This window comes from Archocentrus centrarchus, chromosome 13, assembly GCF_007364275.1.
Source record: "Archocentrus centrarchus isolate MPI-CPG fArcCen1 chromosome 13, fArcCen1, whole genome shotgun sequence".
Taxonomy (NCBI): Eukaryota; Metazoa; Chordata; class Actinopteri; order Cichliformes; family Cichlidae; genus Archocentrus; species Archocentrus centrarchus.
The window spans coordinates 42,438,764-42,466,495 of NC_044358.1; the positions used below are offsets into that span (position 1 = coordinate 42,438,764).

Below are 27,732 nucleotides of genomic sequence, written 5' to 3' on the forward strand. Positions count from 1 at the left end.
TATGCACATTAGGTGATGGCGTCATATAGCAACTTCTAGGGGATGCTGCTTGGGCTGCTGCACCTACAGCAGCATCCCCGACATCACCGACATCCCCGACATCCCCGACATCACCGACATCCCCGACATCACCGACATCACCGATGTCGTTGTTGATACTAAACTAATTCCAGATGTGCTGACTGTTAATTATCATCCTATTGTCATCTCTGACCATGCTCCTCTCACATTAGATATCAAATTTCCCATTCAACATCGATATGTAACACCATGGAAGTTCAATCTTTTAATGATGTAAACGGTGATGTCGGGGATGTCGGTGATGTCGGGGATGCTGCTGTAGGTGCAGCAGCCCAAGCAGCATCCCCTAGAAGTTGCTATATGACGCCATCACCTAATGTGCATAATTGATTATTTGCATGTAGTTGCAATCAAGGCTGTCGGGGGAAAGGAATATCATCTTTGGAGACTAAAAGGCCAGTGAAACACATAGAAAGTAGTGGACAGAGTTTTCTACTTGCATTTTTCAGATGCTCAGTACAAATGTTATCCATACCACATGCCTTATTGTCTTTCAGTGTCATGATTGCATTATGTATTTCTTGAGGGGAGACAATCACATTCTCATTACTATGTATGTCACCCGCCACATAAGCGTTACTTTTGACACAATTAAACAGCTCAGTGTAGTGTTCCTGCCGTAACTGAGTAATTTCTTTTACATCTCTGACACCATCAATAGTAGTTGGAAGTGATGTTTTGCAATTATTTATTTTCTTAATTTCTAGTCCTAGACATTATTTTTTAACTTTCTTGCAAGAGTCAGACCTCATAGTGTTTTTGTTTCTCTTTATAAATCTTAAAGCATATTTAAAATTTGCATTTGCCTGTTTTTTAATACTCAAACAAAGGGGCATGTCTATGTTTACCCAAATCAACCCATGCTTTAAGAGCCCTTCTGGACCCTCCATGAAGCTTTCCTACATAGTCATTCCAGCCTGGCTTGATACCATGTGAGCTGGTTTTATACAGAGGCTTACTTGAGGTAAGAAGGGGCGTCACAGCATTCTCATACATAGTGCATAACTCAGCGCTATGTTGAGGATTCTTACAGCTCATATCATGGCATGAGATGGCTTCTTTTGGTAAACCAGCTGACAAAAATTAAAGAAAAAGAGACAAAAAGTAAAGAAAAAACACCCTAAATATGTTTAGAACTACTAGGGCTGGGGAATATGGACCAAAATAATATCTCAAAATTTTTTTATCTGAATGGCGATATAAGAAATATATCTTGATATTTTTTTCTTCCCAAAGGTATAAACAAAAAGGTACTTCTGAGTCAAAGCTACATGTCCCAAATGTCACACAGACACTTTTATTAACATTCAGCTGTAGATGTGCATGAGGGATTGCTGAAAAATAAACCACTGGCATATTTAAATAATAATGCTCCTCAAATAAATTAATGCTTTTTTCCTTCATAAGAAAAGACTAACAGCTGTGCTATTAAAATGTAAACAGAAAAGATACAGAGCAAAAACAGCTAAAGGCTGACTTATTCTTTAAAAAGACAGTCTGCAGTGAAGTAGACTTCACCAAAAGTGCTTCCTCCTGTGTAAGATAACAAAACATGTAAACAGACTGAATGAACAAACTTCCATCCTTCAGTCAGCAGGATTTCCGCTAGCTCAGTAAATCCATAGACATATACACTGACGTATCACAGAAACGGGGCCCACCCACTCAATGTGGCGTCGTATCCACTAGGCTAGTGACAATGCCCCCCCCCCAAATTTTGACATACACCTACTGGAGGTAGAACTAAACCCAACCATGTTTTTCCTCATCTCTGATGTCTTCCCTATACGAAATGGATTCTTGGCCAAAAATATTTTACTGCCAAGATGGTTAAATTGATAGATATTGTTATATACCCAAAACTAAAAAAGAACTCAAGTACAGCCTGTCCATATGGGGTTAACCCCCAAAACCGATGTAGATTAATAACATAAGGCCTGAGAGCTTTCAGAATAGACATGTATGTAGTCAGGACTTCGCTTTACCCACTAGAAAAAACTGGATGGAAATATCTTAAAGTATGGTAGATAGAGACCTTGGAACACATACCTAAAATAGGCAAACATGGAAAAAATATATCTATGCAAAATGTTTTTATTTACTTTGTAATTGCTTTGCCAGGGTTTGTCATAGAAACATATATGATGGCTTGTTGGAAAGATGAGGTTGTGCTGAATCCATCAATACATATGTAAATATGGCCTGCATAATCAGGGTGTTAAGTCACTTAATGTATGAAGTGCCCCAACTGAAAAGTATTGACAAAATTGAGTCTTCAGTCCCAAGTTTTATTATGTCGCATGTATTGTCATATAACACAGTAGGCTTGTTGAATTAATGTGCTTATTTTCTAAATCCAGCAATACCAAATATGTAAATATACTATGCATAGTCATTTAAAAATATGTGATCTGTCCCAAATGAAAGAATATACTGCATTTCATTGCAATATAGTAGACTGTACTAGTAAAATCAGCAGAGATAAGAGAGTAGGACAGAAAACCACAAGAGATTATAACAGTTTGGCCTTGATGGGCCTTTTTAATAAAACTATAACTTAACTACACACAGTATAAATCAGGAGCAGAACTCCATGCATGTCAAGCCCAGTGCATTTGCTGATCTCACTGCAATTGCCGTCCTTACAGTAAGGACAGGGATTTTCACGGGGTCTCTGCTTTAACAGGCTATTAATTCAGACGGTATAGGTTGTTGGTTAGACTGTAATTGAGCTAGAACATTATCGATAGCATCAAAAACATCAAATGTATCATGACTGGGTGTCTGATTTTGAGGGGGTTCAATAGGGTTATCTCATGTATTATCAACACGGGGAGAGTTGGGGGTCCAATAGTTGTAGCCAGTTGAAAGAGTTCACAGCATCAATAACAGGAGTCAAAGAGATGATTTCAGGATTGGATTGACTAGCGTTCTCTCTATTTTCACCCTCTAACAAGGCTAAAGCTGCATTTAAATCTCTAAAATAATCATTACTAGACATTTTATTGTTCAATAAAATCCAGTTTAAAAAAAACAAAAAACTTATTTTATTAAGGTCAATAACTCTGACATGACTGTAAATGTTTTATTAAGGTTAATAATTCTAACACAGGTGTAAATGTTTTACAAAAGAACCCTAGTGTATAGGCCCCTGCACCTCCTCTCATTTCTCCACGTCCTTCTGCGTATTGGTATGCGAGCTCCAATAACACCTTTACCTCCTGAAAGACAGATTTTTTTAAATTAATAAAACAAACATAGTAAACATACTCACCTATTTTTAATAACTTATGTGACAAAATTTGGGGCAGGGTTGTCACTTCTGTCAACTGTGAGATGTTTTCCTATTGAGGTTGCACCACGGAGATTCTATCTTTGGCTTTCCACTAGCTTGCTGCCCTTAGAAGCTGAGCCCAGTCCTGTTACTGAGGGGACAAAGGTCTCTGAATGTGAAGATAGAGGTCTAACTCAAATATGTCTGAAATGGTTTAAAAAGTTTCTTATTTTTAAAGCATTTTGTTTTTTTTGTCTGAAAAACAAAAATACCACAAAAAAAAAAACCCTCAAAAAACCCCAAAACATACCAATATCCGCCTCCCCAATCAATCCAGCATCTGAAGAAAAAAAAAAGTTCTATGACCCTCTTATTCATCAAGACATGCCGTGAAAAAAAAACAAAAAAAAAAAACTTACTGACATCTGTATCTGAAATGGAGCCCATGAGCGTGTGATCTAACACAAAAGTTAAAAAAAAAATAAAAAATTTAGAAAGTATTTTTTAAATGACCTACAACCTAAAAACAGAGTTTGATATACCTGTATAAACCATGTCTTTACAAAAAATCCTAGCGACCGTCCAAGAGTCACATTTAGAGGAACAAACTAACAACATATTTACACTGAGGCTCTTTATAGGTTTGTGTGTTTGACAGTTAGCTTTTACACCCAAATGGCAGATTTTATCATTCTTCTTTCTAAGGCAGGTCTGTGATCTATAATAACCTATATATATATATATATATATATATATATATATATATATATATATTTTTTTTTTTTTTTTTTGAGTTATGAGGCTGGAACTATACATACAAAGGGGAAATAAACATAACTTACCTTAACTAAAGTTGCCAATCACTTGTTTTACACGGTTGCCAGAACAAACAGACTCAAGAACAGGTTCTTCGTCAGAGCAATCACCACCCTGAACTCTCACACTCACCCACCGTAACTGTGCAACACCCACATCTCTGTGCAATATTAGATTATTCATACTGAACAATATCTAACATTCCTATATTGTGTAATATCCAGTATTCATTCACTAGTGCAATATTCATTCGCCAAGTGCAATATTCATCATCTTCATTATTATTATATGTATACACTTATTTACTTTTCTTACAATGTACAGATGCACCAATGTATGTATATATTTTTTATACATTCTATTTTTTGTATATTTTATACATTGTTTCTTTTCTGTATATTTCTTGATTATAATAGGTTATAATATTTTTATTTTTATTTTAGAGAGTTTGATTTTCTGTTGTATGGCACTGAACAGGAGTGGCCCTCCCATCTCATTGTACATCCTGTATAATGACAATAAAGGCATTCTATTCTATTCTATTCTATTCTATTTAGTAGGTTCAGTTGTTTTTTTCATAAACGAGACAGGCTCTGATGTGCTCACGGTAAAAGTCTGGACCATTTACGAAACTGATTGATCGGAAGAGGGGTGGGGTGGGGGTGGGGTACTTATCTTACAAAAACAGATGCGTACAACAAGCTAAAGAGGGTCGGTGACCGTTATTTTTCTGTATCTTACCTAAAGCAAACAGAGGTGTTACTGTCAAAAGAGAGGCCCTGAATAGGGGGGCATAGGTGGGGCCCCACTGAAGTCTAAATTATTGGTTTTCTTTTTTCAATACTGTAATACACTGTAATACAGAGAGGTGGATAACATCTCAAAGCGGCTCAACATAGGAGGGAGGAGGGAGGAGGGAGGGGGAGGTTTTTTAGTGGAACTAGAAAAACAGAAAACTTTTTAAAAACAGATGATTTCACTAATTTACTTTTATTTTACTTTTTAAAATTTAATTTTTAGTTTAGTTTTATTTACTTTGTAATTTTATTTTAAATTTAAAATTTTATTTTTTAATTTTCTATTTAATTTTTTAATTTTCAATTTTATTTTTTAATTTTCAATTTTATGGAAAAGGGGTGTGGGGTTCTTATCTTACAAAAACAGATGTGTCCAGCAAGCTAAAGAGGTTCGGTGACCGTTATTTTTCTGTATCTTACCTAAAGCAAAACAAAGGTGTTACCGTGAAAGAGAGGCCCTGAATAGGGGGCATAGGTGTGGCCCCCACTGAAGTCTAAATTATTGGTTTTCTTTTTTCAATACCGTAATACACTGTAATACAGGGAGGTGGATAAGATCTCAAAGAGGCTCAACATAGGGGGGAGGAGGGAGGAGGGAGGGGAGGTTTTTAGTGTCTATTTTCTGTTACAGGTCAGTGGAACTAGAAAACAGAAACTTTTTTAAAAAAAAACAGATGATTTCACTAATTTACTTTTATTTTACTTTTTAAAAATTTAATTTTTAGTTTACTTTTTAAATTTTATTATTTAATTTACAGTTTTATTTTTAAATTTACAATTTTATTTTTTTTAATTTACAATTTCATTTGCTTTCATTTTTTTCATTTACTTTTATTTTTTCAATTGTATTTTTTACATTTTAGTTTTTACATTTTATTTTTAATTTACAATTTCATTTTTTAATTTTCAATTTTATTTTTTAATTTTCAATTTTATTTTTTATTTTCAAATTTTATTTTTTAATTTTCAATTTTATTTTTTAATTTTCAATTTTTTGGAAAAGGGGTGTGGGGTTCTTATCTTACAAAAACAGATGCGTCCAGCAAGCTAAAGAGGTTCGGTGACCGTTATTTTTCTGTATCTTACCTAAAGCAAACAGAGGTGTTACCGTCAAAAGAGAGGCCCTGAATAGGGGCATAGGTGGGGCCCCACTGAAGTCTAAATTATTGGTTTTCTTTTTTCAATACCGTAATACACTGTAATACAGAGAGGTGGATAACATCTCAAAGCGGCTCGACATCTCAAAGCAGCTCAACATAGGAGGGAGGAGGGAGGAGGGAGGGGTAGGTTTTTAGTGGAACTAGAAAAACAGAAAACTTTTTTAAAAACAGATGATTTCACTAATTTACTTTTATTTTACTTTTTAAAAATTTAATTTTTAGTTTACTTTTTAAATTTTAATTTACAATTTTATTTTTACATTTACAATTTTATTTTTTAATTTTCAATTTTATTTTTTAATTTTCAATTTTATTTTTTAATTTTCAATTTTATTTGCTTTCATTTTTTTAGTTTTCATTTACTTTTTAGTTTTTGTCATTTACTTTTATTTTTTCTTGCTTATATATTTTCATTTGCTTTTCTTCTTTTTATTTATTTTATTTGCTTTTATTTTCAATTATATTTTTAATTTACAATTTCATTTTTTAATTTTTCTTTTTCCTCAGAAGAATTAAACACAAAACCCTAACTGAGGAGGAGGAGGAGCAGGAGGAGGAACAGGAGGAGGAGCAGGAGAGAGAGAGAGGCGGGGGCAGAGAGGAAGGGAGGAGGGGCGAAAGTTCAGGCTTGCCGACCTTTCTGTCTGACTTATTTTATGATCACTTTCGTGGTGGCACACAGAGGTCTCAGTAGGCTCACTAACGGTGTCCTGGTGCTGTCTTTGCGAAAATCGGGTAAAACGAATCTTGATTTCATTAATTTTTTTAGACGGAATTAAACATATACAAATAAAATTAAGTAAAGATTTCCAATGTGGTCCACAGCAAAATGTTTCAGTCATAGCTGAATGAAAAATGAAAAGAAAAAAAAACAAACTATACATGCTGTAATGTCTCACACAAATGAAATGACAAGTCCTGTGCCTTTTTATTTATTTATGTTTTACAAAATAAAAATAAAATACCCAATTAAAATAAATATATAAATATATATATATATATATATATATATATATATATATATATATATATATATATAAATATATAAATATATATATATATTTATGTATACTTTCACCCACCTCCCCTATAGTGACACATAAGCACCAACCCTGACATTCATTTCCATATACCCCTTACATAATATTATCAATTTTTATAATCTACATTCAATTAAAAATATGACGTCATCTATATGAAAATTGCTTATCTTATCTATGCTATAGATCTTTATCTATTACTGATAAGATCTTGACATGCATTTGACAGAAGGTGGTACCTTATACCTCCTGTGGCCATCAGTTTCTCATTAAAGTGTTTTTGACATGTCAGCATCCACCTACATTAAATCTGACTAATGACCAGGAAGTACTGGAACAGTGAGGCCAATCCTTTTATTTCTGCTGTAGACTGAGAACATTTGGGTTTGATATTAAAAAGATGAATATGAGCCAATGCACACGCTGCACAGGAAAAACCCAAATCAGAGACTGAGTGTAGACATTCAGCGCCATTTGTTGTTTGAAGCACAAAGCACACCTGTCAGTCACATGTTCCAATACTTTTGCGCACAAGAAAAATGGGTGGGTTCAGATCCAGTTGTAAATACCTGGAAATAAAAGCTGAGATGTTGATCTTTTGTCTCATGTTCATCTTTTAATGTCAAACCCAAATGTTCTCAGTCTACAGCAAACATAAAGGGATGAGCCTCACTGTTCCTCTCCCCTACAAAAGTATTGCATTTGTGAACAGCTTGAACTCAGAGCAATCTCTTGAGACAGTAACGTAACACAGACCTTCTCCCAACACAAGGACTAGCTCAGCAGTTTGGTCACACAAAGTTCACTGCAACAGCTTCAGAGCTTTCTGCTCTGAAATTTACGGCTAGGGGTAGGGCTGCTGAGGCAGAGAATGAGACATACAAGACATACATATTTATTCACTACATAATATACAAACTTCAGCTACGTCATCTCTCATTTCATTTCACTTCATTTACATATCATAATAAAAAATAAGGCACAAAGCAAAAATATTGCCCCAGTGCAGACCAGGATCAGGATGTTGCAGGTCATTTGGTTACAGTCAGCAGGCGGTGACTAGACATCTGCACGTGCATTTTCCTCTGAGCCATCCCCACGGAAATGATGAAATGCACTGACAGACGTGACTGGTGTCTCCCGAGACAGAAAGATAAGCTTAGAGGCAGAGAAGCATTTTCTGAATGAGGGTGGGGATGGAGATGGGAATGGGGGTGCGGATGGAGATGGGAATGGGGGTGGGTGGCAGTATGTAGGAGACAGAGGGACAGAATATGCGTGGAAGATGAACCCTTTAACCCAGCTGTAATATCACTGACATCAGCATAAACATTGTACAAGCCTATAGAGCCTCCCAGGGATGTTCTGAGCTCAATATTCCCATGGTCTGTGCTGATGTTAAAAAGATAAACAAAACAGCACCCATAATGACCAAACTGATATGAAGCAGCAAATGCAAAAGGCAGAAAGTGGTGACAGTCTGCCTGAGTACACAGGAATGGTATAAAACTGTAGGATTTCCATTTAGATTTAGTCAGCGTGGTTAAATTTCTTTTTAAGAATGTGTTCACCCCACTGCCACACCCATAATAATTCAACCCTGCTGGGGATGGACCTAAACGAACAGCTGTTCCAAGTCCAGCTTTAGAAGTGCAGAGAAGTCTCTCTCACACACACACACACACACACACACACACACACACACACACACACACACACACACACACACACACACACACACACACAGCCATCTAAAGCACTTGTTAGACTGGGCAGGGCTGTAGAGATTTAGATAGTATGGTTGCTAACTTCTGTTTGTGAAGCAGGAATGCAGCTCAGAGCAGCTGAGATGATGTGACAAAAATACTGTACATCTATTAAAAGTAGGAAATCCTGGTTGTCTGCTGGTCCTTTTTTTTTTTTTTTTTGTACTTCAACAACTTTTTAGTGCCTGAAAAGAAGTTTGTAGTTTTACATATAGGGTTTAGTTTAGTCTGTTTAACATACACTCAAGCATGTTTGGTGCCCCCCTGGCAAGAGCTTTAGCACTGAATATAGTAAGCCCCTTATATGAAAGATGGGAGCATTAGAGGTCTAGAACAATAATGCAATATTTGAGGACAGTTTAACGGCACTAACACGGCCCCACAGTGTCAGGATTTTACAGACCAAAACAGTGAGACTAACAGGTGAACAGTAACCTGGTTTCCTTTGGTCACTAATGAGCACTACATGGTTGTCTGAGGACATTTTACATTCTGTAACAATGAACAGGTGAAAACAAGTGAAGAACATTGTACATACGTACTACATCAGAAAAAAAATGAAAAAAACTTGTTTGTGCTGCCATTCTAATCTCATTCATCAGCTGTTTGCATTCCCTCAGACTCCATAGGCTGATTTAGTTTCATCTTTCTTTCTGCTGCTATTTGGCTTTTCTACTAGGCCACATCAAGTTTTACTTATCAAAGAATAGATTACTTATTTGTGCACTTATAGTTCACACGTTCTACCTCCTCCTTCACAAACACGTCTGTGATAAAAACCCTTTAATTCCACTTCTCTTGGTTCAGATGCAAGGCAGCACCTGCCTGTACTGGTCCAACCTTTAACCAAGTCGCTCCGTGGAACGACTTGGTTAAAGGTTAACAAACAGATACAGAGAGAGAAGCCTTCCAAGTCTTAACCAAGGACACCCTATTGTCACCATAGTCAAGGCAAAGAAAAACACACGCACACACACAGTTTCTTTCCCATAAGTTGGGCTGTCCCATAAGTCCTTCTGTCCTGTAACATTTATATATAAACTACTGTTTAAATCATAAGAGATATGAGACCATACTATATCAATCACTCAATTTGGTGTTTTATTGGTGAACTTTGATACCTGAACTTGGACTAGCACCTAATGATGAGCCATCTAGACAATGCTGAACCTTAAGGGAACAGAGACTTGCAGAGGCTGTGTTGAGCAATCCGTCATTAATATACTCTCTTCAGTTAAACTGCTTTCACAGGTCAGAATCAGGTCAGACATTGTCCACAGTTGCTCTCTTTCAACAGCGCACAAAAGCGGAGTCTCTGGAGTCAGAAGTATTCTAACTACTTGGAATACCCTGTTTGCTTTAGGCAAGACTAGAGACTGAGTCGAGCATGGAAGAGGCAGGATACATGACTTACACTCACTCTTTTTGAATTTGCCAAATAATTACCTGCACTATTCCCACACTGCACAGTAGGACAATATTTTATACTTTAGAGCTGGAAGGTTAAAGGCCTGATCCACTGTGCAAGGTCAAGAAAGGTTCAAAGCTGCAGTGCATGTGTGGAAAAAAGGCTAGAGAGTAAGTTGTTTTCCAAACAGACTTTACAATGGAAAGACATGCAGGTGTATTTAGGAGCATTTTTTTTTTCTTTAAAGCTAGGCCCAGCCCTCCCCATCTTGCATTTTCCTCATCAGCTGGTTCACTGGCCAGGCTGATGTGGTGGTCATTGATTTCATTCAGCTGCTTCCCCAACGAGGCTCTCGCCCGATGATCAGACATGCTCCAAACAAAAAAAACCAAAGTGATGTCAGGTGATACTGAAAATACATGGCATCTACGTATGTAGCCATCCTCCTTGGTTCCAGGCTTGACAAGAGAGTTTATTTTACCACAAAACCTCATGTCAAAACACCAGAAGTAAAAAAAAAAAAAAAAAAGTCAATTAACAGTTTAAGGCAGATTTAAAATATGGACCGAGGGAAAACTGTAAACATCAAAAGAATCTTAATAATTATACATTTTACTGTAAAGTTTAAGGGTTATGCCCAAAACTGCTCAAGCATGAGTGTTCCTAATAAGGCAGCTTACTAAACTAAAGGGCAGTAACTGTGCTGGAAAGGAATTTCATCCAGCTCTTTTTATATAACTCTCTTTTCCCGTGCGTTTTCCAGTCACCAAAATTCCAGTTTCACCTGACAAACATGCCTCTGCCTCATTCAGTGCAAACACATCTGACTTGAATGAGACATGCAGTGAGCTAAAAATAGTAAACCTGGATCTTATCATAGTTAAAAGGGGGTGTAGAGTATTGAGGGTCTAGAGGAGGGGCTAAGGAGAGCAATTTATTTGAAGATTATTTCAGCCCCTCTGAATTCAGCACAGCTAGGAGAAGCTTTTCTGATATGCTCCAGAGAGACTATGAACATACAGAATTACTGGCACACATTGTGAACCCTTGTTTGAACAAGCACTGAGATTTGCCTTTGGTGTCATATCACAGCAAATACAGAGCAGGTGGCCATTTCTTTACAATGACAGATGAAAATGAAAATTACATAAACAGGAGAGGAGTGGACATAATTATGTGTGAGTTTACAGCAGGAGATCTGAAGGGCTTAGGCTGCTTGTAGAGTGAAGAGGGTGGATCTCTCACTCACACACACACACACACACACACACACACACACACACACACACACACACACACACACACACACACACACACACACACACACACACACACACACACACACACACACACACACACACACACACACAAAAAAAAGGTGCATGTACAGGTGTTTTAGGCCAATTTTTGGATGGTTTACAGAGTTTGAATTGCCCAGTGTGAAGACAAGAAGAGTATTCTTGTTCCTCAGACCACCTACCTTCTTTATATGTGGGAGGCAGAGCTGGAGTACAATTCAAATAAACATCTATTTCTGAACATGGATTACTGTTGTATTTAACCTGGAGGTAAGTGTGTGAGCCATGTCCAGAGGGGTTCTGGAAACCAAACAGCCATGCTCTATTGTCCCAGTAAAATACCCAAAATGTTACAACAGGATTAAACAGCACAAGATCCCCAAAGCAGAACTGCACCGCACACAAACACCCACAGAGCTCCTCTTGTCCCAGCCTGCCAGTACACACTGAAGAAGTGCAAGAGCAGAGGAAATGGGATTACCTTTTATCTTGTATCATCGGGTTAATCTGAGTGAAGTTGTGCAGGTGAGGCTGTTTACGACAGAACAGGATTAGGAAGCAACTTAGTCAGCACTGCGGTAAGTAAACATGAATGAGCAGTTCTTTACTGGGCTCAGTTCACCCTGTCAGATGCGACTGAGGGAGGAAGCCTGTCAAAAACACTTAAAAAACAACAAAAAAAAAAAAATCATGCAATGACAAATTCACACATGCTAATATTTCATTTCTGTGTGGGTTAAATCTCTGGCACTGCATGGCTGCGTGCTACTTCACTGACTGTTTCATCACATCAAATACACTTGAGCTGTGAGCAAGAAGCAAAACACTCAAACATTCAACTTTCAGTCCTGAGGGCTTCCCATCTTCTGCAGGCACACCACATGTACAAAAATGGCATTGAAGCTGGTGTGGACGTTGACTCATTTCCAAGGTGGTTTCCAGTCCCACACCAGTCAAGGCTGTAATACTGCAGTGAAGCAGGATGTAGTCACTCATAGCATTTATTCCCAGCAGGGCGGGGCTCGCTGTACCGCTGGGTAAGCTTTGGGATGTGGGAAAGAATTACATGGAAATGCTAAAGCAGCTGCCCACAGCTAAAACTAACCAGGCACACACACTGTACCCGTATACTCTCCAAGACTGCGAGTCATCATCATACAGGTAACACATACTCTGACTCACTGTCAGACAAGCTCTCATTACTCCCATTCAGCTACAGTGTTTCTGCATTATTTCCAACACACTTTGCATCTGGACCACCTAACAGACAAAGGTTCCCTCAGAACCAACACACTTAAACTGGAACGTGGGGCAGCAACAATAAAGAGTGATGCTGCTCACTACTGGAGATGTTGGAGATTCATTCTGATTAAACTACAGTGATAGTTTTAAAGAGACAGAGGTTCACCTTTTTTAACCAATTTTGTCTTATCGCTTAAACAAATATTACAACTTCATTCCTCTTTTGGTCCCTGACTGACATTTTAACAACAAATGACTGTTTTTGTCTCTTTCGTCTAAAAGGGGATCAAGTCTGCTCATTTCTTGCTCCATATTTTTCCTCTCAGACTCTACAGGAGTAGGTTTACATGACTCGCAGTTCAAAATAATCCCAACTTATCCTAGAATGGGCTCTGGTGCAGCCCTGCAGTGCATCCCTTTTGAATCAAGCCCATTTTTTAGCAGCCCTACCTTTCTTCTGATTGGCTGGCCCTTACAAACATACACAATCTGGACAACAGGTGGGTGGAGCGTCTGGAATACTGGTTTGCCCATACTGCTCTATCCTGACATCACACAGAGCCAAGAGTAGAAAAAAAATCTGTCCTCCCACAGATAATGCTTGAACATATGAAACTCTAGTTGTACTTTATCTGTGTGCACACACACACACACACACACACACACACACACACACACACACACACACACACACACGCATAATAGGCCAACTTTAACTATGTCACAGGCACTTTGAAACCTTTCAAATGTAAATGTTTGGCAGCAAGCACATGGAAATTCCTATCTGTTCACAGATTGTTTATGCAGAAATCAGTCCTGGTGAGATGAGATACAGTACAAAAAAAAAAAAAAACAATTCAGAAAAACAAACTGTATCAACCCACATGCCTATGGTCTCTTATTCTCTCTGTCTCCAAAGGTCTGTCTGCCCAAGGCTAGATCAATAGTCATTCCCATTTCAAGGTCTGACTTAATTTCCCACATGCAAACAAGCAGGAGTCATCTGAACAACCTCCCACAGACTGAATCTGCTAACTGAATCTGATTATATTTGCTCAGTTTATCACTTACACTGATCTGTGACTTATAAGTAGCCAACACACTATTACAGTTACACACATTGTGTAAGAAACTATAGCTGCCCTGTCACAAGAAGAGAAAAAGATGGAGGGGAAAAAATACCACCACTGCCTCCCATTATGTGAACTCAGTAACATCTTTATCTTAAAATAGAGCCAAAAAAAAGTCCACTCTGTGTGGACATTTCCAGTGTTGTTGATTAAAAAAACTCAGTGATTCAAGTCAAGAATTTCTTGCCTTAAAAAATTAGTCCAAAGGCAACACAAACTTTAAACTGCTGTTATATATAAGACTTTTCTCAGGTGATATCTGTACTTTCTGTTTTTATAGAAAATGGTCAAAGCCCTGGCAGTGTCCTAATTTTGCAGCCACAGATATCAGGTTTAAGGTAGGCGTGTGAGGCTTAAAGTAGCAGTTTTAGACTTCATGACTGAACACTGACCTGCGCAAGTTAACAGGTGGATGGCTTTTTTCTGTCTTACTAGAGATTTATTGATTGACCTGTGCCGTGAATCAAACAGTTCTGTACTTATTGGCAATGAGCTCAAATATAACAAATTTTGTGCCAGTCTGCCACAGCCTGACAGTCACCTGGTCTGCATGGCTGCCCTATCACCATATACAAAGCAAACTGAACTGTGCAAAGATTCCTGAAACAAAATGTAACAAATTATTATGTCCAGTGCCTTCTTAGTGCTAATGCTAACACTGTAGCATCTGCTGGTTGCCTGTTTTCATGTCTTTCAATCATGCCAACACATCTACGAGACCTCACAGCCATTAATATCAAGCCTCTTGACTGTGTTGGTGTCTGTACGTTCGCACTTGTACAATTGATGGAGCTTGCCAACCAAGCTCACCAGTGTTAGCTGTTAACTTAGCACTCCACCTTCTCGTGCAAACTATGGTTGTAAAATTAAATAACATGCCGACTAACTTTGAGGCTCCAAAAAAAAAAAAAAAAAAATACAAAGTCCAGTATCCAAATTTCACTGTGTCTACAGCCATCTTTTATATACAGTTAGTGGTTAAACTAACAATTTCTACAATATAAATATGGCAGTTAATCATAAAATTCCTGACTAAACCCAAACCTCTAAGCGCAGGCAGCTCAGTCACCTAGGAAGCATCAGTCGTGCACAGGCCCTGACAGTCTTCCCACCCACAAACGTTCCCAGTGTTTTGTACATTTCTCTCATTCACATCAAGCGTGAATACTCCCTTCAACATGACAACAGTGTCTTTAACAGTCATCGTGTTTACTGACATCAGCAAGTATGACACAACAGGTTTACATTATAAGGTCAATAAAGGGAAGTCCCCCCCACTGCCCCGAGGGCTTGTCAGCACACATGCATGCGTTACTCTCCTTTCCTGTTGTATGCCAGACAGTAGTGATCGGGCTAAGAGCCAGGCTGTCAGGTGTGTCCTTTGCGTTCCTCTCAGGATTCATCTGGGAGACTACAGGGCAGGGAAGACCTTCACCCTGTCAACAGCAGGCCCTGTATCTGCCAAAACAAAGTGCTCAAAGTGGAAGTCACCACTTTTATCTTTTATATTAAAGTCATTCAGCTCCAGGCAACCCCCTAAATCCATCTGGTCTCACTGCAGCGTATTGCAGAAAGTGGTTTGCAGACAGAAGAAATCTGGCATGAAGGAATCCACTAACTTTCATAACAATGCAGAGGGAAGCATGACTGGTATTTGATCAGATAAATAGGCAAAAGGCAAGCCAGGACCAGCTAACTTTTTTTTCCTCATGTGAATCCATGCAAGCATTAGAAGTAAAATGAAAAATGAGAATGTGGGAAAAATGAGCTCATAACATTATCTTAATCATCTAAAATACACACATACCCATTTCACAAACCCTTGCATTGTGTTTGTGCTTGCACGGGGAAGGTGAAAATACCCAACCATGCAGAAATAGGCACACATCCAGTGAAAAAGCCCAACCAACCTAACCCTAAACTACCAAACATCACTCTCACCACAACTCAGTCTCAGCCATGAACCAAAATATCTCCAAAAACCCAGCCCATTAAAATAAAATAAAGCCTGCAGCACAGCACTAAGGGAAGAACTGCCTTCAAGCATCTGCCCACACCAGCCCAATGGAAACTGCAGCTAAATGAGGCTAACCACAGAGTATACAACTGGGGGAACTGCTTTGGAAAAATGCATTGACTCCAGCACACTGATGTGTGTTTTGTGCCAAGTTGAATAATAGTGCAGAGTGTGCAAGCTGAAAATTCTGCAATGTGCATTTTCTTTAAAGAGCTACAGAGCTAACTAAATTAGACCTCCCTGCAGTTCAGTGCAGCCCTGCTTCAAAGCTAACCATCTCCGGTTACAAGCTGCCATTTAAAGAGGAGCTTATATCAAACTTAGAGCACTTTAACAGTACACTGATTTGCAGCTGCAGCCTGCCAGTCAGCACAGGGAGGCCCTGCCCTCCAGGTGACCTTGAAGCAACTGGTCAACTGCTCTTGCTGCAGCGTGACCCCTAAGGACTATCCCACCCATTCTGGCTCAACTTGTCTCAACTTCTTTCTTCTGGTTTCAGCCTACATGTGCATTTATTTAACATGCAACACAGGGCTATTTTTCTTTCCCCTTCCTGCTGGGTGGGTAATCTACTTCTCTCACAATCGAGATGAAGGTCAGCAGATTAAATGCCCAAAAAAGACAAGTTCCTCAAAGATAAAAACTGCATAAACTGCATTTTTGATTTCTCACCCTGTGATAGCCATCAACACCGACAGGCTGCAGGTACGTCCCTTATCTTTTACCTCTTTTCCAAGTACACATTAACAGGTGTACAGGTTTGTTTACTAAGCCTTTCGCAACCGGAGACACTTTCTCAGCCAGCTTCTCAAACTCACGCGAGGTCTCATAAAGAGACGTTTATTTAAAATGCGCAAGAAGCCTCACACTGCAGCACTTTCTGCTCACATCAGGTGTGACAGCCTGTGACCTCAGCTGTGTAGTTAACTGTCTTAATCTGTGTCTGTCTTGTGTCTATAAAAAGCCAGCTCCAACCTGAAGGATTTGATTTTGCCGGCTCCAAGTCAAATCACTACGTGCCTACAAGGCCACGCCACTGCCTTTCAGTGAACGCCAGGGAGCCAATTCCCAGAAAATAAAGACAAGTCCCTGTAAGTGGACACATGTCACACCAAACTTCATTTAAAAAAAAAAAAAAAATTGCCCTCATGCTGGATTTCCTTTTCCTTGCTGTCTGACCAACGAAAAACCAAGCAAACACTTAAATAATCACATTCAGTGTTGTATATATGCAGCACACAACACAGCGTGTTTCAACACTTTAACTTAAGCACTGTTGGCTAACTCACCTTAAATCGCACCACAATTTAACATTTCAGCAGTGGCAGACTACAGCATACTGCCAGTACTACAGAGAGGCTCCTGCCGCTCTATTACAAGGCTTAATGTACGTTTAATTGTGTAACATTTATTACCAACAGGCTGCGTCGCGTTTAAACGTCACTTTTTTTTTTTTTTTACTTTTTTCTCCATATGGCACACACGAGGACTTTGAGCCCACTCGCTCAAACATGCCGCAGTGTCACAAATTACTAAGCAGAGACTGTCCAGTATTAGAGGAGTCACAGACACAACAGCGGGGAGCAGCCGAAAGTTAACCGAACAGCACAGTAATGGACGGGAGCGCGCTGAGGTACCTAGCTTAAAATACGCGTGTTTTCACTGGAGGACAGCATACCTTAAAAGAGCCGTCAAAAACGCTGTGCCGCTCTTCTCTGACTGACTTCTGCCGGTGGAGACTGTGTAGTTGTCTCTCCGCTGTCAGTGAGTGACTGGTCTCTGTGCCGGGTTTCTCCTGATCCTCCCAGCGTAGACCAGCGCTCCCACTGTGGGCTCTGCCTCCACTGAGAGCTTCTCCTGGACTGCAGGACTCACCAGGACTGTTCAGCGGCAGGCATCAGTCATACTATCCTTCGTGAACTGGTGAGGTAGTACGAGACAAATTGCCAGTGTGCGGTTGTAGCTGGGACTTAAACCCTCTATGGGAGTGGTGTGTCAATTTCTCCCTTCCTTTTCTGTCATTAAAGGAGAGCACAGCCCTGTAGTACCAGGAAGTCCACCAAAAACCCACCCCACAGCTCCTGTAGGACTGACTCGAGTTTATTTCAGCCGAGACTCGCGCCTAATACCCTTCCTGGGGAAGTAACCAGGCGGTATTGTTATTTTCTTATCTCTTGGAGAAAAAAAAACCCAAAATCTACTTTTGCGAACCCCGGAAAATTTATTTCTCAGGGACTGATAAATGGAAGCGTGCCAGGTGTGCTGACAGAGCCCCGAAGCAGCGGGGTTTTGCGGAATAACACACAGTTTTCCTGAGTGGGAGATAATAACCAGCCCCCTTCACTTCAAAGCCAAACTCCCTGAAAGATTATAAACTACATGTCATTGATTGTTGTCCGCACACTGGCACACCTATCTGAACTCTGAACTAGTTAAAAGTGCATCCATCGGCACTTCTAACGGGTGAGGAGCCATACAAATACTCACAGACATAAACGAAAACATTAAAAAAAAAAAAAACAAACCTCAATATATGAATAAAGTGCAGCGATGTCGCTACCCAGCACCATTCAGCTACAAATGACACCACAGTAGGACGACCGAGAGCACCACGGAGCGGTGATTTCACGGGGTTCTCGTTCCCTCTACTGTCAAAAGAGGCGTCATTGCACCTTCACGCCATCACTGCACAGCTCTTCCTCACAGCAGGAAGCGCTCCAGTCTGCTGCTGCTGCTTCCTTCTTCTCTGGGAAATGTTAAGTATATTGTGACGGAGAGAGGATCTCACTAATGTGGTCGTCGCAGGTCCATTTTAGAGAAAAACTGGTTCAGCTTCACTATCCACAAATCTTTTAGTGGCTTAACTTCTTAACTGAAAGAAAGGAAAATTCACATGTCGTCATGACTGATTTATATCATGTCGATATAAAAGGTGTGAAATGTAATGTTTACTCACAGTATCACATAGAAAACGTATTAAATGTTTAAACTGAGAAAACGAACCATTTTAAGAAAAAAAATGTCATTTTGAATTTGATGGCAGCAAACACGTCTCAAAAACACTGGGAGAGGGTCATGTTTACCACTGTGTACCATCTTCTTTAACAGTCCTGGGTTGTCGTATTTTTCGTTTCATGATGCTAATATTTCCAAATGTTTTCACTGGGTGAAAGGTCTGTAGATTATTCTACTATGAAGCCATGCTGTTGTAAAATAAAAAATAATTAAAAAAAAGACATCTGGATCAATGTTGCTCTAAAACCTGTAGATATCATTACAGATATGTAAGCTGGATGCAGGCCGTTGAACTGAGCACCGATAACAAGCCAGATGGTTCCTCTACTTTTTAGGAAGATACAGTGTTCATTTTTTCCCTAAAAGAATTTGCACATTTGAATCTGAACAGTTTTCCACTTTGCATCAGTCCATTTTAAACGAGTTTTGGTCCCGAGAAGATGGCAGCATCTCTGGATCGTGTTCATGTTTCTTCTCTGCATGACGGACCTCTAACCTGCATTTGTGGATGGCACAGTGAACTGTGTTCAGACAGTGATTCCTGGGAGTGTTCCTGAGCCCATGCAGTGATTTCCATGTCAGAATCAATGCCTGTTTTTATTCCAGTGCCGCCTGAGATCCTGGAGATCTTGAGCCTTGCACACAGAGATTTCTCCAGATTCTTTGGCTGTTGTCTTTTGTTGCCCCTGTCCAAAATTTTTGAGACGTGTTGCTGCCATCAAATTCAAAATGAGCTAGTATTTTTCATGAAATATTCTTCTAATTAAAAGGGATCGCATAAGTCGGATGAGTTTAGCGCTAAAGCCCTCTTCAGCTCCCGCCCACAATAACAGATCATTTGAGTGGCTACACAGTCACGTGATGTCTGGATTGGCTTCATTGGGCGAATCAGTTCATTTCACCGGAGACAATCATGGCAAGCGCAGGAGTCAAGCATAAGCTACAAACTCACACTTACGAGCCAAAATATGAGATTATAAAATTTGCGGAAGCAAAGAAAGCCATTGCAGCGAATTTCGATATTGGACCCCAAACTGTCCGATATTTGGAAGAATTGGATTTTATCCGACTTACGTATAAGACGGATTTTTTTTACAAATCGGATAAAATTCCAGGGGCCATCTGAATCTGACTTTGGCGATTTCTACTGTATATAAACTGAAATGTTTTTTTTTTATTGTAATTAAAGTTTTTATTGAATTTTACAACTTTAAAAGAAACATAAAAAGAAAAAAGAAACATAAGAAACAAAAAAAAAAAAAAAAAAAACAGTGAGGGACAGGAACACGTTTATAAATTAAATAACTTATTGCACCATAAAACACTTCAGGTCCTGAGAAAATTCACAGTTACAATGTTGTAGACATATAAGAATGAAGACTATGCCGCTGTTCTATTACACCCTCATTTCTACCATTTAATTTTCCAAGCATCTTCTCACATGCTGCATTTTCAATCAATCTTTCTTTCCACATTTTAAGGGTTGGAGTCCGAGGTTCTTTCCACAGTATTAAAATAAGACGGATACAAATCCAGTATTTAATACTCTGAAAGCTGCTTTATCCAACTGTGGCACCTCACTTCTGTCCCCCAATAAGCACAATCTTGGTGATTCAGGTACTTTAAACTTTAGCCAACCCCCCCTGAATGATAATACACTGTTCCATATTGAAGAAATTCATTTTGAAATTTTGCTGACGACACTGTTGTAGTGGGCCTGATCTCTAACAATGATGAGAGGGCCTACCTAGAGGAGATTAAACACCTGGAGGACTGGTGCCAGGACAATAATCTCCTCCCTAACGTCAGCAAGACAAAGGAGTTGATAGTGGACTGCAGCATAAAGCAGGAGAGGAACTATCACCCCGTTACGATCAGTGGCACCGCAGTGGAAAGAGTGGACAATTTCAAGTACCTTGGAGTTCACATCTCTGAGGACCTGTCATGGTCTTGCCACACCACTGCATTGGCAAAGAAAGCCCATCAGCGTCTTTATCACCTTAGATGCTTAAGGGACTTCAAACTACCATCCAAGGTGCTTCGTAACTTCTACACCTGCACCATTGAATCGATCATTACGGGAAACATCACAACCTGGTTCGGAAACAGCACCAAGCAGGATGGGCAGGCTCTACAAAGGGTGGTACGTTCAGCTGAGCGCATAATCCGGACTGAGCTTCCTGACCTGCAGTCCATATACAGGAAACGGTGCTGGACAAGGGCCAGGAGGATATTAAAGGACCCAGTCATCCCAGTAATGGACTGTTTTCTCTGTTACGATCTGGGAAGTGGTTTCGTACTCTACAAGCCAAAACAGAGAGGATGAGAAGAAGCTTTTTTTTTTAGCATTTAGGACTAATTTACACAACATCAGACTTATATGTATACGTATGTGTATATATGTGGACATAATGTATGTGTATATAAGTATATGCATGTATACTGTTTTTATGTGTATATGTATGTATATGTATAGATTAGTACTTGTATATTTATTATTATCACATCTGTATAGAATTATGTAGCATCTGCACTGCTGTCGCTTTACGCACTGGTTCACTCTAAATTGCCCCTTGTAATTATATTGTTAATTTTGTTTACTTAATTTAATTTGTTAATTTGTTTAATTTGTTCTTTTTAATTATATTGTTAATTTTTCTAATGTTTATGTACTTATACTTTTTAAATACATTCTATTTCTGTATAATATATTTTTCAACTATTCTGTAGTTTTGTAATCAGGGTGGCGGAGCAGTCACAAAAGCATTTCACTGCCAGTTGTACTGTGTATGACCAGGTATGTGACAAATAAACCTTGATTTGATTTGAAATTCGCGGACACTCCCACAAGGCATGCAAGAAAGTACCCTTTGCTTCTCGACATTTCCAGCATAGGCCATCTTTACCTATGCCCATTTTATAAAGCCTAGATGGAGTGAGATAGTATCTGTTAAGAATTGTATATTGAATAAATTTGCCTTTGGCTTCCCTGATATATAGCCCATTATCAGAAACAACTGTGTCCCAGGTTCCTTCATCAAATATGCAATCAAGATCTTTTTCCCATATTTTTTTAAATTTTTTTTTAGAGTTTTACACATACTATTTCTGACCCATGGGTACATAGTATACCATCTTGATGCCTAGCTAAGCATAGGAGGTAGTCAAAAAACACTCTATTGGGTTTTTCTCCTGAGGGAACTTCATTCTAGCAATGCAGTCTCTAATTTGTAAATATCTCCAAAAGTGACTACTTCCTTCCAGCTTCAACTTTTCAGTGAAACCCTTATATGACCTAAATGGGTTTTCTTCAAGTAGATCACCAATTATTCTTATATCCTTTTGCAACCATTGTGGCCAATAAATCGCTTGTTTGCCAATTCTGATTTTTGGATTGTGCCACAAAGATGAATATTTTTGAAAATATGGGGAGATATTACATTTTTTATGTACCTCTTGTCATACCTTCTTTGAGAACATCAGGATAGGATTATCCTGCTTATTCCGATTGTTTCCTCAAAGGTGAGTTCTTGCTCAATTAAAACCCAGTCTAAGTCTGTTTTTGTCCTCGTCCAATGTTTACTTAGTGTAGCCATCTCAAATGAGATACTATAATGTTCTACATTAGGTAGGGCTAGTCCTCCTTCATTTTTTGGTTGGCATAACCTGCTAAAACTAATACGAGGTCTACTGCTCTTCCAAAAAAAATGTTTTATCATATTATTGTATCTTAAATGAATTTATGGGGGAATGCACATTGGTATCATTTCAGTGTAATAATTAATCAAAGGAGCCACAGTCATCTTTATTATATTTATCTAGCCCCATAATGTCAGATTTTACATATTGTCCAGCATAATTTCATCAATATTTGAATTAAGTACTATTCCTAAATATTTCAATCCTTTTTGTAACCATTTAAAATTGAAGGCAGATATTGGATTGGCACTGCAGGTTTGGGAGACTGGCATTACCTCTGACTTATGCCAATTAATTTTATAACCTGACAGTCTGGAAAAATCTTCAATGACTTCCAGCAGTATTGCTATAGAGTAGCTGGATCTTGACACAGCACCAGTATATCATCTGCATATAAAAATAGTTTGTGTTCCCTCCCCCTCCAATCAAACCCCTGATTCTGAAATCTTCCCTGATCTTAATGGCTAAAGTTTCTAAGAAAATAGTGAACAAAAGTGGACTAAGATTGCAACCTTGACGGGTAGATCTAGAAATACTGAAAAAGTGGGATAGCATTCCATTAGTAAAAATGGAATGCTATGGAAATTTCTGGCTCCTGTCATGAATTTTTTACAACCTCAATTCCAAAAAAGTTGGAACGCTACATGTGTGTGTGTGTGTGTGTGTGAGTATATATATATATATATGACAGACACACACACACACACAGTCATATATATATATATACACACACACACACACACACACACACACACACACACACACACACACACACACACACCTTGGCCCAGGCCTTTCTGTGTGGAGTTTGCATGTTCTCCCCATGTCTGTGTGGCTTTTCGTCGGGTACTCCTGTTTCCTCCCACAGTCCAAAGACCTGCACTTACTGGGGTTAGGTTAATTGGCTACTCTAAATTGCCCATAGGTGCAAATGTGAGTGTGAATGGTTGTCTGTCTCTCTGTGTTGGCCCTGCGACAGGCTGGCGACCTGTATAGGGTGTACCCTGCCTCTCACCCTGTGACAGCTTTTCTTATTACACCACAATTTCTATGCCTATCATAACTGCAGTAAGTGGTGAGCTTAGAGCCTAGATGTAAACTCTGTATTCTCCTTCTCTAATAAACTAACCATTTCAGATGTGAGTTCCCTGACTGAACTTTGTATCACTGTGTTTGTATCACAGATGTTATTGCAGTTATGCAATGTGTGCTGCGCTCATGTGAAGGTGACCTCAGTCCCAGCTGGGTGACAAAGCAAGAGCTGAACTGTAATATGACTGCACTGCCAGAGGGGGGAGTGATCGATTCAGCCACAAACGACCTACGACTAATGGCATTCACTCACACACATACACACACATGTTGTATCCTGTTGACATTCAGTGTTATATGGGCAGAAGGGCTGACACTGTCCCCTACCTCCAGGCCCAACCCTCTTCACTTCACTTCCAAAATCAACAAACAGCAACACATGTAATCTTTTCTTTGGCTCCAGGGTCAGTTTACACCAGATTGTTCTGATTTCACTTAACAAAACTAAATGGACAACTTTGAACTGTATCAATATTCTGAATATTGTCGCACACCCTTCATCAGTAAAGTCAGTGCACAGCTGTTCCTGCCAGTTTATGCTGAATTAATTAATTTGAAGAGTCCTGTAAAATCGAGACACAGCACCTTTTTAGTAAAGTGTGCAGATTTTTGATGCTGAAAGACACACATATGTTATAGGTGAGGGAACCTAACACACACTTTTCACATGTACCCAGACACAGGGTGAGTTGACCTTTAAGGAATGTGGGAAGGGGAACAAATGAAGCCGTGTACTGGAATGTCTTTGTCGTTTCCTCCCATCCAGGCTACAGTACATTCCAGGCCTCCCCAGTCATTACTAACCAGCACACAGCAGGCTGCATTAACCACACCACATTTCTCTTACTAGAAAACCAAAACCTGCGTCTGCCAGTGCTTACATTTTACCAAATGTACCTTATGCCAAAAAGGGACTGCTTTTGAAAAGCTCATTCCATTCAATGTGTAGAAAGCTTTATTGAGATACTGTATTACACATTAGCTTAGCACATGCAGTATGCAATGCATGTGAAATGTGTTAAACCAGTAGGTGGCTCTTTTAATTCCTGTGTGGAAACATAAGCAGGGCAACAGTTACAGAAATTACTAGCTCAGGCAAGAAGATCCCAGCAGGACATTAACATTTAGACATTTAAAAAATGGCGTGATTCAAATTTAAAATCTGTACTTTAATGGGATTTTGCATTGTAATCATAAGAAACTTGTGATTTCTCAAGAAGCAAAAAAATAAAAGAATAATAAATAAATAAAAAGTTGTCTTTCAAAGCTCATGCTCCCAGGTTTTAGTCCCTGTAAAATCACATTATTCAACTATTTCAGAGCATGTTTCTTTACCCTTCTGTACCCTGCGTCTCGCCCTGTCTCAGCTGGGATAGGCTCCAGCCCCCCACAACCCTGAACAGGATAAACGGAAGTGAATGGATGGATGGATGGATGGATGGATGGATGGATGGAAGGAAGGATGGATGGATGGATGGCATGTTTCTATAAACTGTGTACCCAGACTAGCCTTTATGTGCAAAATTGGCCTCCTGTGAGCTGGAAAGCTATGGCTACTGCCAAAAACTGCACTTCCTCTAATGGCCACTTGAGACTGGCTCCACCGATGAGTAACAGTCTACCATGTTAAATGTCCAACTTTACACCATTAAAAAAAAGCATGTTTAATGCCTGGTACAAAAAAATCCTTTTTGTTCTCTGTAGATAGTGTACCACTTCCATCCGTGTGGATACTGCTAAGGCTTAAAGTAAAGCAGAGACGCTTTCCCTGACAGCTGTGTCTGCTAAGCCTCATCTTTACTAATTCAGTGCACTGAACTGGACCTCTTTTGTGTTTGTGCTGTTGGTGCCTTTTGAAGCATTTGAAAGGATTAACCGAGTAATATTATGGCCTGGTGTGTGGTACAGACAATCTGAGACGTTTCAGTTGTGGTGAGTGGCAACATGGTGGCAGCCAAAACACTCACACAGAGATTTCAAAATGTGGAGTCCAAGACCAGTAGGTGTAATCACCATTAAGTCCATCTTTTATATACAGTTCATGATATGAACCAACGTCAGCATTAATTTGGAGATGTGTTTTCTGCCACCTGATAAACCAAGTTCAATATTTTTGCTTTCTTTCAGCTTGGCCCTGGATCCTCACCAACCTCTGCTGTAAATACCCGTCTATGTTCACCAGTAAATATGTAACCTTTCTATCAAAATGTTTGTGTGGCACAGCAGGAGTTTTGTAGAGCGTTTGAGAGCATTAACCAAAAGAGTAAAACATGTGGCCTTAAAACTGAAACAGATTAAGATGTTTAAATTCTGAGCAGAACTGAAGGGAACTGGGAGCCTGATAAAAATTATCTATAAGCGACCCTCTGCTCTATATTAAACTTATTGTTAGCATGTAAATATTGCCTGTAGCAGCTTTAAAATGTATTCTATCCAGTGTGGCTTCTTGACCCACAATGTCCTCTCTATAATTAAGTGGGGGCTGACTTTACAGTTAATGCTGCACGTATCTGCAATCATGCAATGTTATCGCTACAGTGATATTTTCTGAAAATATCCAAAAATGCACTTTGCATCACCAAAGAATGTTTTAGGGTAGACACCATGAATTTCACTTTGCTACTTAAAGTACTGTGAATTCTTTAAAGAGGGTTCTTATTCACTCTAATTAACACTTAGTAGCATGAATCTTGTTCTGTAACACAGTACAGATGTCTCTAACGTGTCCAGAAATTACAGAGGCGGCCTAGACTGACATGCATAATTACCTCTGAGTAATGCATTTTATAATTCTGAGAGTACTGCTCAGGGCCAAACAGGATTTAAATGCATTTACTAACCACATATCATTTGATTTATCACCACAGACAGCAAATTCTGAAGCAATTTACAGTTCTTAAATTATGTAAAAGTTTCTCAATGTCAGCCCTGTGGGAGATGAACCCTATAACCTCGGCTGTGTCAGCACCAATTTCTACCCACTGAGCTGCATAAAACCCACTGGAATGAAAGCTGAGTGGAAAAATCTGACTCCAAAGCTGGCCTCAGACGTGGTCAGTGTGTATGTGAACTGACCTTGCAGTTGTGGCAGTAGTTTTCTCCGTTCTTCCCCGGAGGAAGGATGATTTCCCCTGTCGGGATCAGCTGGATCTTCAGTTCCATCATTTTATTCTTTGTTCCTTTACCTTCTGTTAAAGTGATCCTGTCTTCTTTTGTGCTTGCTGTTCCTCTCCAAAAAAAACCAAAAAAAAACTGCAAATCTTAAGACTGGGTAGAAAGCAAATGTGCACAGAAGATCATCCCAAGAGATTCCTGAAGAGCAAAAAATGTCAGTAGATTTCAAGTCTCTCTCTGAAATGAAGAGAAACCACTTACATTATCTTTCAGTGGGAGCCCTTACCTGATAGAGAAATGTTACTTCCTGGCACAAGGATTTATAGGCATACAGCAGTGGTAGTAGATTACAAGCATTGGCACAGAGATTTGAGGTTTGGGGTGTTACCTGTTGCAGAGCGGAGAGTCACAGTGAGGCCAGCTTCCTCTCATGCAGCCAGAGGATGTTGCCTCTCTGATTTAGGGATCATGGGAAGGATATAGTGCGAAGCCTGACTCAAGGTGGATGTCACTGACAGAGGATATGTGTCTTTTGTCTTCATGCGTACATGTCTGTGTTTTGTCAGATAAAAATGTGTGTTCTCATAGTGAGAGGCAAACTATGCATAATCTAAGCTATTGATCTATTTTTTTTAAATTTATGATATTGCAGAGTACTAATAAAAGTCTAAGTTGCTGGGTTTTTTAAACATTTTTTAAGCTGATTTTAAACTTTAAACTATTTAACGCCATTCATTTTAGAAAGATGAATATTGTTCTTTTTTTCCATTCAGTTTTTCAAAG

At 39.2% G+C, this 27,732-nt stretch overlaps 1 protein-coding gene and 1 long non-coding RNA gene across 5 annotated transcripts in view; both read right to left on the reverse strand.

Annotated features, from left to right (window-relative positions):
- Positions 1-27,354, reverse strand: part of myo1cb (myosin Ic, paralog b) — a 77,232-nt gene extending 49,878 nt beyond the window's left edge. The window contains exons 1-2 of one of the 2 annotated variants that reach the window (XM_030743967.1): positions 27,236-27,354; positions 26,911-27,147 (exon numbers count right to left, since the gene is read on the reverse strand). In XM_030743967.1, coding sequence (XP_030599827.1) covers positions 26,911-27,000 — 90 coding nt within the window. In that variant the 5' untranslated portion in view covers positions 27,001-27,147; positions 27,236-27,354. Of the gene's footprint in view, positions 1-17,707; positions 18,035-26,910; positions 27,148-27,235 lie in introns of those variants that run through there. The other variant, XM_030743969.1, reaches the window with a different exon arrangement.
- On the reverse strand, positions 2,277-4,340 carry LOC115790223 (uncharacterized). 3 transcript variants are annotated; one of them, XR_004020773.1, is made up of 4 exons: positions 4,198-4,340; positions 3,775-3,813; positions 3,666-3,695; positions 2,277-3,302 (listed from the first exon to the last, which is right to left on the reverse strand). It is a non-coding gene; the product is annotated as an uncharacterized LOC115790223 (long non-coding RNA). The 3 variants fall into 3 exon arrangements; XR_004020772.1 differs by having other exon boundaries at positions 2,278-3,302; positions 3,779-3,813; XR_004020771.1 differs by having other exon boundaries at positions 2,279-3,506.
- Positions 27,355-27,732: the final 378 nt, after the last annotated feature.